This window comes from Ascaphus truei, chromosome 2 (genome assembly GCF_040206685.1).
Source record: "Ascaphus truei isolate aAscTru1 chromosome 2, aAscTru1.hap1, whole genome shotgun sequence".
Lineage (NCBI taxonomy): Eukaryota > Metazoa > Chordata > Amphibia > Anura > Ascaphidae > Ascaphus > Ascaphus truei.
In genome coordinates, this window is record NC_134484.1 from 307,480,971 (window position 1) to 307,493,584 (window position 12,614).

At 43.0% G+C, this 12,614-nt stretch overlaps 1 protein-coding gene across 9 annotated transcripts in view; it reads left to right on the forward strand.

The window, feature by feature from the left end:
* Positions 1–984: 984 nt before the first annotated feature.
* UPP1 (uridine phosphorylase 1) overlaps positions 985–12,614 on the forward strand; it is a 33,032-nt gene continuing 21,402 nt past the window's right edge. The window contains exons 1-5 of one of the 9 annotated variants that reach the window (XM_075586448.1): positions 985–1,363; positions 1,469–1,514; positions 10,610–10,788; positions 10,983–11,148; positions 11,249–11,312. In XM_075586448.1, the coding sequence (XP_075442563.1) occupies positions 11,118–11,148; positions 11,249–11,312 (95 nt within the window). In that variant the 5' untranslated portion in view covers positions 985–1,363; positions 1,469–1,514; positions 10,610–10,788; positions 10,983–11,117. The remainder of the gene's footprint in view (positions 1,364–1,468; positions 1,515–10,609; positions 10,789–10,982; positions 11,149–11,248; positions 11,313–12,614) is intronic. The other 8 variants (XM_075586451.1, XM_075586450.1, XM_075586449.1 and 5 more) reach the window with 8 other exon arrangements.

The following is a 12,614-nucleotide window of genomic DNA, read 5'->3' on the forward strand; positions in this document are numbered from 1 at the left end:
TTTAGGTGCCTCCATTAGTCCAACAGTGGATTATGTAACATGCCATCACATATAAGGCATACATACTGTTATAGTGTTTTCGTAAGGGGTGTAACCAGCTCATATACTAATCTCCAGTTAACTTTGAACTGTTGCCATAAATGACAAGTTTTCAGGGACATGTTGGTGATTTCTGCCTTTCCATGTAGCATACTGTACATTTGCTCGCAGTTAGCCAACTCAGTCTTCACAATATTTTGAGGTAAAGTACACTATTTCTCCTTTTCTTACCTACATTTTGCCATTTTTTTATCAAATTAGATCAAAACCAAGTCTGTTTTTGTTTTTACAGAAACTCAAACGTTTAGTTTTTAGCATAGACATTACACCAACACATCAAATATCTCTAGAAAGCTTTGCTCCCATATCTAATGGGATATACTGTATTTTTATTAAAAATGGCAATCCAAGGTTTTTTTTGTACATATGTATATAGGAGAGTCACATGCAGGAATTCTTTACTCTCGTAGTTATTATTCAATGATATCTATTTATTGGGATTTGTTTATTCCCTATTATCATTGCGCTACTTTAAAATGATGACCCGCTACTAAGGCTTGAGTTTCACGTAGCAACAGAGCCAGCATGCATAAAACATTTATACTTTTCTTTTACAGTAAGTGCACGTCTCCTGGTAACCTTATTTCACAATGACAGGATTTGACAGGCATCCAATTACCAACACCCTCTGCAGAGTTTCCACCCGCACCCATTCACAAGCAGCCAGCATCCTGGCGTCACGTTCCCCGAATGTCAGGCCAGGGAGTTTCCTATAACTGGTGCAATGCCGAGGCGGAGCCCCTCTCTGGCAGCATTTGGAACCATGGATGTTTTAGATTAACATAATTGAATGCATTATATTTAAAAAAAGCAGAAACACAGGAATGATAATGCAGAGTGTGGGGGTTGCGGGAGGCGTCTTCCGGTGCTTTGCACGTTTGAACACAGGTAGCAGGGAAGGGGCGTGTAGACAGATCGTAACCGGAGTGAGTAAGCGTTTATGGGAAAACCCAGCTGAAGTGGTGCAAGAGCCAGCAGTGAGGTGTGACGGCCTCCCATGAATGATGGGACATGTTTTGTGGGCGTGTCACGTTTCTCAGCGACATCACAGTGCAGCCTGATCACCCGCAGCCAGTGACAGGACTTGGCGTGTAGATACTGCACACATACAGTATATAGGATGTATTGGGATCAAACTGGGTATAGCCAGAATCTAAAGATCCCCCAGTTCCGAATAAAGTAATAAGAAGGCAGTTGGAGTCAAATAATTCAGGGTAAGGATTTGCAATGCAGATTTAAAGAAAAGGAGGCAGATAACATACAAGTTAGAACAAAAAAAAACCGCAATGAGGGTGTGTAATTCTGTGGGTGTGTAATTCTGTGGGTGTGTAATTCTGTCCACCTGATCCATCTTATTTCATTTGTAAAGTAAACGTTGGAGAGAGCAACACAAGGAGACAGCCTCATCCAGAAAGGTAAGGATGGTGATATGCATAGTGCTGTAATATTTTATAAATATCAAAAATATATAATCTGGTGAGTTTGTTATACTAAATTAAAAATAAAGAAATTGATCGTATAACATTAAATATTTATTGAAAAACAATTAAGATGTCAAATCAAAACGTAATGTTTTGTTTGGTGTATTGGTTTATTGTATTATATAACAATACAAATAAGGTGTTCAGATGCATTTAATAAAATCGTAAGGTTGAAGTCGATTTTCCAAGGCATACTGTATATCAATATTTAGAGTATTTTTTGGTGATAGAGAGACCTAAGCTGCTTTGCTACAAAGCAAAACTAGGTTTCAAAAGAGCTTGTGCTTCAAAATAGAAAGTTCCTGGTTCTAGTACTGAATAAGAGAAAAGAAACACCATGCCATATCTTTATTATTTAATTTTGTTATCACTGCTGTTGAGCAATCGAGTGAGTCTGTGCTTACAAGAGATGATGCTGTTTTTCTCCAAGGTTTAACATGACTAGTGTGCAAGGACATCATGGGGTATTCTGCATTGCTTACTGCTAAAGAACAATTATTAGCTATGGGCTGGTTTTTGTTCTTTAAAGAAAACAGTGATTATCTGAAGGTGTTGCATGGTACTGTACATCACATTTCTCTTTTATGTTTCCTTCTGTATGCCCTTTCCTCTCCCCTCTCCTCTCTATTGGCTCTTATATAAGAAAGATGGAGTTTTAATACATATTAGCATTACTTTCAAACCTAAGACTCACCTACTGTACTGTAGCCAGCTTGGAAATGAGCCACCATCTTAACTGGGATCTACTGTATATAATTTCAGTGTAATTAACAAGTGTTCTGTTTTTGAAATTAGAGTAGTAGTATTAAAAAAGAACCCTGAAGTCTCAAACTAGTCTGCACTAGTGTGAATAGCTCTTTGATATCAATGGAAATGAAAACTAGCCATGGCCATTCAATAAAACCTGTACTTTTGCAATGAATGTCAATAAGGTTGTGTCTATATACACAATTGCTGCAGGACACTGCACTGTATGAATGAGAAAATTGTTTTTGCTTTGTTTGGGTTTTTTGAACACTCGTAGCAAGATTTATATTCATATACTGTAATTACGATGAAACGTTCTAGATAATTTCTAGAGCCCATATTTATCAAGCGGTGTTATTCCTTAAGACATCTTCACGTGAAATGGCTATAAGGTGTCTTCTGGCACTGCAAGTTGTCCTATCGAATAGTACTGATTAGTAAATAATGGTTCCAGGGCCATATTTACTAAGTACAGGCATACCCCGCTTTAAGTACACTCACTTTAAGTACACTCGCGAGTAAGTACATATCGCCCAATAGGCAAACGGCAGCTCACGCATGCGCCTGTCATCACGTCCTGAACAGCAATACCGGCTCCCTACCTGTACCGAAGCTGTGCGCAAGCGGGGAGACTATAGAGCCTGTTACAAATGCGTTATTTACATCACTTATGCACGTATATGACTATTGCAATACAGTACATGCATCGATAAGTGGGGAAAAGGTAGTGCTTCACTTTAAGTACATTTTCGCTTTACATACATGCTCCGGTCCCATTGCGTACGTTAATGCGGGGTATGCCTGTAGTGCTGTTCGGTGACTCCTGCCAGTGCCGGAAGACACCTTAACTGCTCATTAACTTGAATGATCTGTAAGGTGTCTTCTGGTAAGGAGAAGTGTGTAGCACTCCAGCGATCGTAATAAAAAATAAAGGCCTTGATACATCAAACTCCGGTAAAATGAATAATGGAAAAACATTTTTTTTTTAAGATGGTATACATCAAGATTGCGGAAATGTTTTAGGTGCGATATTTGACCCAATGTCGCAATGTGGGAATTAGCGCAACCATTCATAATGTGTTAATTACCGCATGGCGATCACTTTAATAATAATTCTGTAATAGCTATGTAGCACCCTTTCGCCCCCCCTCTAAGGCTGCGTCCATAGGACTGCAGTCGTGCGGAGGCTGAGGGAAAGTGGGAGCTTTTCCTGGCCTTGGTCCAGGGGCGTGTCGGGGGGGGGGGGGGGGGCTGTGACGTCACCGGCCCTGCGCTCCCGTGAGCGCAAAAATCTATCTTTTGAAAAAGACCTACGCTTCCACACGCTTGCGGAAGCGTCCGCGAGCCCCTGCTAAAGCCGCTCTCATTGCGGCTGCAGGGGCTCACTGAGAAGCGTCAGCGCTGACCCTGGACGCAGCCTAAGGCCGAGTCCATAGAAGGACAGGCCGCGCTGAGCCGTGCGGACGCTCAGCGCTGAGCCCCTGCATCCTCAATGAGGATGCCTTGAGAGGGGGCTCACGCGAGCGTCCGCAGGCGTGTGGAGGCTTTGGAATTTTCAGCAGAGCGCCAAGCTGTTTTTCAGCGCGCTGTCAGCTGAAAACATCCAGTCAGCCTGAAGCAGCGTCAACGTCACGGCGCCGTGACGTTGATGTCAGTGCATCGCGGGCGATTGGCCCAGCGACGTCACTGCCCCGCCTCCAACCACCTCCCCCCCGGCTCCCTTCGCGCACGCTGGCTCGCCTGCAAGTCCGTGGAATCGCGCTGACTTAAGCAGGCGAGCCTCAGCGTTGGCGCGCATCCGCTCTCCTGAAGCCTCTATGGCCCCGGCCTAAGGCCTCGTTCAGGGTGCCAGCTGCAGGAGTTGGAGGGAGGGCGGCAGTGCAGCAGTTTGCTGGGCGATCTGTGTTTATCCCCCAGCAGACTTTTCAGCGTTGAGGAGGGGGCGAGGTTACACATGGCAGGTAAAGTATCCAAGTTGCAGTCATGAAATCATTCTGAAGAATGATTTCATTGGCTGCCTTGGTCCCTGTGACGCTGCTGCAGCTCCAAAAAACGAAATTTTCGTTTATTGAAATTGTAGTCAGCTTCAACTCCTGGCTTCGGAGACAGGGCAGTTGCTACCCTGAAAACCAGTATTCAAATTGAATACTTTGTTTCTCACGGCAGCACGCACGGCAGCACGCCCTCCCTCCGAAGCCAGCACCCTGAACGAGGCCTAAGGGAGATTTGCAGATACCTGGTGTTTTGTGGTGCTAACCTGTAGGTGTACAGAAGGCTGGGTCACCGGGGTCACATACTCCAATGCTCCCAGCTAGCACCTGTAGACCGCAACAAATTATCAACCTCATGGTGAACACAGACTCATGTTATGAGGATCTTAACCCCAACACTACCTGCTCCTTACCAGGACTTAGCGTTGGAACCAGAGAAATAAGTAGGATTGGGCAGTAGGCTACATCTATTAATACAGATCCCTATGGTGGAAATAACATTAACCCCTTTGATGCCTTTAAAAACAAACTACCTACCCCCTTGGCCACCTAACCGCTAAGGGATCCAAGGGGTTAACTAATACCACCACCCCACCAGGCCTAAACACCCTCCCTGGGGCAACTATCTCCTACCCTACAACAAACCTAACACCCACCCTCTATACCAGCGGTGCGCAAACTGGGGGGCGCGACCCCCTGGGGGGGCGCGAGACTGCCGGTGGGGGGCGCGGGGTTTACAGGGGCCCCGCGCGCTTCCCGAAGGCACTTAATTTAAAGCTGCAGTTCAGTCTTTTTTTTTTTTTTTTTTTTTTTTACATTTATTTTTTTACTTCAATAGTTTCATGTGTGCAATCTCTAATTACCTAAAGAACTGTATAGCTGCAGGTCAATTCGTTCTCCATGTATTGATAGGTCGAAATTTGGTGACATATTAAAAACTGGGATTTGTTTATAATCTGCTTGTCTGTCAGTGGAAGCTCATGAATATTCATGAGCAGTCCTGCACTGACATGTGCTAGAGGGAGGGCAGGGCTGACAAAGGGGTGTGCCAGGGCTTGTGACAGGACATGAAGGGGCAGTGCCTTAGCAAATGCTTGTTAAAATAGAATACAAGAAAATTGGTCTTTCAAAGTTGTTTTTTTAAAAACAGAAAATGCTAAAAGTATTTTTTCTTACTACAGAACTGATTTATTAAAAAAAACACACATGCAGGATATTGACTGAACTGCAGCTTTAAGTGCCGAGGGAGCTGCAGGGCCTCTGTAAATCTTCACTTACCTAGGCTCCCGCAGCTTCCTTCCTACGTCGCCATGGCAATGCGGCGTCAAAATGATGCTGCGAGGCCCTGTGATGTCACGTTGCTATGGCAACGTGACGTCATGACGCCGGAGCGCAGGTAAGTGGGGGTTAGGGGGGGCGAGGGAGTGAGGGGACCGCCGGCAGGGGGGCGCAGGGAAAAAAGTTTGCGCTGCCATGCTCTATACTAATGGGCAATAAAAAAAATGTCCTTAAAAAAACAAGTTCTTAACCCAACTCACTACTTAAAAAATAATAAAATACACTACCTACCCTCTAGCCACCTTAATGGCTAGTAAAACATGTTTTACTAACCATTTAGATAATCTAGGGGTTAACCTCTACCACCCCCAAATTTGGCAAATAGGGTTTTTGTCTATTTAAAAGCATTAAAACCGTTTTATATACTGTAAATAGATTTTTAAAAATCTAGTTTACTGGGTTGAAAGCGGGAGGAGTTAACCCATTCAGATAAGGTAATGAAGGGGTTAAGTCCTCCTGCAACCCTCTCGGTAGGCCTAAACACCCACCCAGGGCAAATCCAACCTTCACCCACCACCTCTACCCACAACAAACCAGGTAGTCTTTCATTACCTTAGCAGCTAGAAGCTGCTTTTAATTTATTTTAATAACACAGTATTGTAGCAGGGGGTCTCCTGAGATTAACCGCATTAATTTCAGGTCCGGGGACCCCATGCTTTCCAAGTTACAGGCCCCGTTTTGGGTTACCTGTATCGCCACCATGTTTAAATTCTCTCGCGTCACGGCCCACGTGACCGGGAGATTTAAACAAAGCAGCGGGATACCGGTACCCTATAACGGGGCCTGTAACTCAGGAAGCAGGGGGTCCCCAGTCCTAAAATCAATGCGATTCAGTTTCCAGAGACCCCCTGCTACAATACTGTGCTATCAAAATAAAATAAAAGCAGCTTCATTGTCTTGGCGGCTATCCGTTAAGACAATGAGGGGGTTAAGCCAGAGTACCTGGTTTATTGGGGGTTGAGTGGATGGGTGAAGGGGGTAGTTGCCCCAGGGTTGGTGGTTAGGCTTACCGGGAAGGTTGTGGGAGGGGTTAACCCCTTCATTACCTTAGCGGTAGTAACCGCTACGGTAATGAAAGGGTTAATCTCTCCCACTACCCACCTCTAGGCCTAGCCACCCACCCTGGGGCATCTACCCTCTTCACCCACCCCCTTTACCTACAATAAACATTACAATACAAACATCAATACAATACATTGAACAACCCCTCCCTCACACATACAGTACAGTACAGGGCAAAATCCCCAATATCCATATATGGATAATGGCACATTTGCCCATTAAAAAATAAAACATAACAAAAACATGACCCAGCCAGCATATAGTAAATTAATTTTGTACGTACCCCTGCCAGGATGAAGGCCCCCTTCGTATTCCTCTTCTTCATTGGGCACCGACAGTAACTAACTACTGGCCACTAACCCCTTAATCCCCATAGCAGTTATTAACCACTATGGTATTTAAGGGTTAACTCCCCCCTCCTGCTACCCACCCGTGAGGCCTAACCACCCTCCCAGGGGCAACTACCCTCATCCCCAATAAATCAATTGATTGGTTGTCATGGTAGTGCTGACTGCAGACCAGACCCGTCCCTTTACTGAGGTGGGACGTATAGTAACACGCAGAGGGAGCGTGTCTGGAGTGTGGTATAGGCGAAGTCAGGCAAGGAGGTTATAGCTGTGGTAATAGATACTTGCCGGATCCGGAATAAAAGAACCGTAGTAGATGCCGTGGTCGAGGGTGAGAGAGGTCCGGGAGGTTGAGGTACAAGCCGAGATCGAAGGACGAGAGAGGCAACGTAGTGAGGAGCAAGCCGGGGTCGAGAGCCAGAGAAGGAGACGTAAGCCAAGCCGGGCCCAAACCTGAGAAACACAAAGCAAGCGAGAGGAGATCCACACAAGTTAAGCAAAGGCTATGCAGAGCAATTATTCCAGGGAAGAACTGGAGTAATAAAGGTGGGAGTGCCAATCACAGAGGTAGGTGGAGCAGAGGTGTGCTGTGGAGCGCATGTTGATAGTTGCGTGCTGTAATCATAGCCAGGCATCAGCTGTGAAGCAGGGGGGCATGAGTACGGGTGGAGCGAGTGCCGGGGGCGTGGCCAGGCAGCCAGTGCAGTGAATATATTATATTAAATTATAGCTGGGAACGAGCGTAGTGTAAGCTCGTCCCTCGCGCGTAACGGCAAATATGGCAGCCGCGTGTGTCAGTCAGCTGGAACGGAGCATGCCTGCGGCGGGGATACCGCTGTGAAGGAGAGGGAGTGGAAGTGACGGCCTTCGGAGCAGGTAAGGAGGGGTTGTGAAAGCCCTGCTTCCTTACATTGGTACAGTTGCACACCATGCCCATAATATGAGCATGGTTTGCCACCATGTCAATGAATGAGCAAGCTACAAATAAAAAAACAAGCACTGAATAAAACATATTACATTTCAATAAGAAAAAAAATGCCACTAAACCAATTGATTGATTGGCACAGTGGTACATCATGCCCATAATATGAGCATGGTTTGCCACTAGTCTTCACCCTCCGAGTCCTACTCCGTCAGCAACTCTTGAGTCACGACACAATGCTCCTCAAACAGCCGATGTGAAGAAGTCCACGATCATATGTTGATTGAAGAGACTTTTCCGGTAAGTTCTCCCTTCTTTCTTTTCTTCTGTACTGTATAATCCAATGGGGTGGATATTGTCCTATTGTCTTCTTGGGCTCAAATAAGACGGAACAGGCCTTTTATATAAGGCCAGTGATATCACATTTGAGTGTCAAATGGTTGCTGGGATCTTGCGGCACAGGCTAGGATGCTGTACGGGATCCACAAAGTGAGAGGACCAGAACCAACGGTTGCATCTGTATGTTGTAAACTGCTTAGTAAGTATTCTGTTTATTTTGTGAAAAATGTATTTGATTGAATGAAGTCAGAAATGTATTAACAGGTATATTTTCCATGTTTTTGCAGGTGACATGTACTGTATTATAACATTAGATTAGATTCTAAAGATTATTCTGCAATACCCAGTTTTACATCCCTCTTTGCTATAACAAAACAGACTTCCTATTTTTTGCTTTTAGATGAAGCCCTACTTTAAATTAATGAATCAAAATTAGTGGGAAGGATTTTTCCAAGTATATGAGTCCCCACAGTTGTTATGATAAAATAAGTTGTAGTTATAGATTAAAAATAAATATACAATTTGTAAAAATAAATAAATGCAACGTTTTATTTGCTTTAGGCGAGTTTATTGAACCGTACGCTACTGTACTTATTGAAGTATGAGCTACTTTCTTTGTTACTGGATAAACAATGCTGCACCCTTAATATTTAACTGGTTCTGAAAGAGCAGTTTGAAGGTAATGCAAATTTATGTACTCAGTAGCGAGTAAATAGAGCTTAATATGTTGATTAGCAGGTCCTAATGCTCACCTGGGTTAAAATTCTTATTTACCTGTATAATTACAGGAAGAATGATCGTATTGGATCTGTCATAACCTGGCAAAATGAAACTTTGATGCTTTGGCCAAAGGGTTAAATTAAATGACCCTTTTACAAGAGATTTATAGGTATTGCACTGTGTATTTTTGTCACATTGGAAGTAGCTTTGGGCATTTTTGTTTTTTGTTGTATACATTTAGCCATGCCCACTAGCTCTCCTTTTGACAATATATATATATATATATATATATATATATATATATATATATATATATATATATATATATATATATATATATATATATATATATATATATATATATATATATATATATATATATATATATAATGGTTGGGGTTTCTCAGAGCTTGTTGGGAATCTGTGTATTTTGTTAACTGTGTGCAGCTGGTCTCAGTTGCTTATGGGAGGGTAGTGCCCCCCCCACCCCCCCAAGGTGTAAGCTTGCCCCACCCCACTTTCCAAGTTGGCACGTCTGTTTCATTTTGCCAGGTTATGACAGATCCAATGCGATCATTCTTCCTGTAATTATACAGGTAAATAAGAATTTTTACCCAGGTGAGTGTTAGGACCTGCTACGGTCATGCCTTGTAAGTGGCAGCAGGCTTTAGACGCTTTGGCCAAAGGGTTAAACTAAATGACCCTTTTACAAGATATATATATATATTTCACTGTGTATTTTTGTCACATTGGAAGTTGCTTTGGGCATTTTTGTGTTTTTGTTGTTGTATACAAATTTGAAATAGTTAGAAACACAATTGGGTATTTAGGGGCGAAATATTAAATTCATGTTAATTGCAGGAACTTCCGATGACGTCACCAGGCATGGATGCCTAGGGACTGAGCTCCTGATCCCCCTCCGAGAATTAGGAGATAGAGCGCAAAACAGCCTAAAACCCCCTGAAAACACACAAATTAGGAGTATCTGTTATCCGAGATGGCTAACAAGCAGAAAAAATGCAGTTGCAAAGTGTCTCAACTTATTTTACCCCGACACAACGATCGGCAGACTGGGAGGATGACTCTCAAAATGGCGCCGGAGCGTGCGCACCGAGAGCAGCCCCCTGAAGAGAGAGTGCAAACGGGTCACTAACTCACAAAAGAGTTTATGATCGAATATTTAGATCAAATGTTCTCAAAAATGAGAAAAGGGTTCCAGGAGGGCCTGACTGGAGCAATAAACAAGCGAAAACCTCAATTTGTACAACCACGAAGGAAAATATATATAAAATTTTATTCAATTATTACCTCACCCCGAGTAGGTTGAGCCAGATCTTCCCAGGCACACCGGATCTATGCTGGAGAGGGTGTGGTCTGAAGAAGATATGGTACATATATAGTGGACATGTCCACAGATACAGAGGTTTTGGTCTCGAATTCAGAACATGTTATTTGAAATCACAGAGCGGAGAATCCCTCTGGATCCCCTCATATATTTGTTAGCAAAACTTGTCGAAGAGGTTCCCACTCCAATGAGAAAAATGATTTCCTTCGTACTCACAGCAGCCTGGTGCTCAATAGCAGCGGCATGGAAGAAGCTGAACGTGCCTTCGAGACAGACAGTAATCAAAAGAATGAACGGAGTTAAAATAATGGAACTACTCTCAGCTCAATTAAACCAGAGATTGGAGGAATACCATAAGATCTGTGATATTTGGTCCCCATCCTAGACGCTAACTCAGGTACGCATATGGAGAAAACAAAAACAGGCCGACGCCCCCTGCAGGGGGGGGCTTAAATGGATTGGGTTCCGACCCCTGTTCATCTGCACTTCTCCTTCCCTTCCCCCCCTCCATCCCCCCTCCCCACTTTACTTCTCTCTCAGTCCCCTGCTTTTCTATCCCTAATCTCTATCTCTTCTGTCATTTAAAACCAGACTAATTCAGCACTGGATAAAAGCGTATGAACAAGCATTACTCAGTTTGATACAGTACATAAAATAGAGGAAAGGAAAAGACTGATGTGAAGATTTGTGTACTGATGAGGCAATCTATACTGAAACCATAAATATATGTGTATTGTTCTTAATTATACACAGATATGTAAGTTGTTAATCTATTCATGTAAAACAATAACAATTTTAAAACAAAAAAAAATAATGTTAATTGTGTTTGATTTTACTTTGTGTCTTTTGCGTTCAAGGTTTCAAGATGGCTCCCGTAATTACAACTGAAAAGAAGGCACAGAATAAACAATTGGCCTCCAAGTAAGTATCCCAGAAATGTTCACCATCTACACAACAGAAAGGGGGAATCAGAGCACTCCTATAATGGGTATAATGACAATTTAACAATGGTATATTAATGATTCAAGAATAGAAAAGAGTGGGTTATTTTTAAAACATACTTTGTTCTAAAAAAGTACTGTCTTGTGCTGTTATTTTCTTCTGTCAATATTGCTCCTTACAGCTAACCATAACCTTCTTTTGTTATTTTGACGGTGGAAGCCATTTATGAAATATAAAGCATAATAAATGTTTTACACTAATACTTCTTCATCTCAGAGCCCTCTTCACTCATGATTTGTAATCCCTGTTTAACTTTGCAGCAATAATTAATCTCTTGATGTTTAGAAGCATTATAATTTCTGAACACAACTTCAGCATAGCATCAGGATAATAAAATCAAGGATACGGTGCTCAGAAACATACATCTGTCCAGTATGTAATACTTCAAGTATAATAAAGTAAGGTACCTCCTTATAGTTGGTCATATCCATAGCAAGTGCAGGGACAATAGTGCCTAGTGTATGTATCCTGTTGGTATATCACATATAGCAAATGCTGACACCATAAGAAAATCTCCCTCCTTAATGCACAATGACAAAAAGAATTGGATAATAGAAAGAGAGGTCACTTATGTAGAGATCTTGATCAATCAGGTTTATTTATGCTTGCTGGCTAATGTTTGATGTTATAATTGGCAAATGAGCTATTATCCATATCTGGATAAGTTATTTTACCCATTACAGTACTGTATGTGGTGGGGGGTATGGGGGTGTATTTATTTCAATGTATTGCAAAAAAACATTTGGTCACAGGATTGGTACCGAGGGCCCCAGACACCCGTGGGGAACACCTGAGGACACCCGCGGCCTCTGGTATCAATCATGTGGGGGTAGAGGAGGTGGGTATTAGTGTTGTGTTTTTTAATGTTTATTGGGGGTAGCAGTTGTTTTAATATAAATTTTAATACTAGTGTATGAGCAGGGGTCTCCAGAGCGGAACCGCGTTGATTTCAGGTCCGGTGACCCCCTGAGATACAGACCCCGTTATGGGGTGCTGGTATCTCCTATGCATTTAAATGTCCCACGTCACGTGGAAATAAAAGGCATAGGAGATACCGGCACCCCATAATGGGGCCTGTATCTCGGGTAGCAGGGGGTCCCCGGACCTGAAATCAATTCGGTTCTGCTTCGGAGACCCCCTGCTCATCTTCACTAGCAATAAAATTTATTTTAAAAACATTAATTTCGGGCAAGATTTGCGCAGGGAGAGGCGACTCTCTCT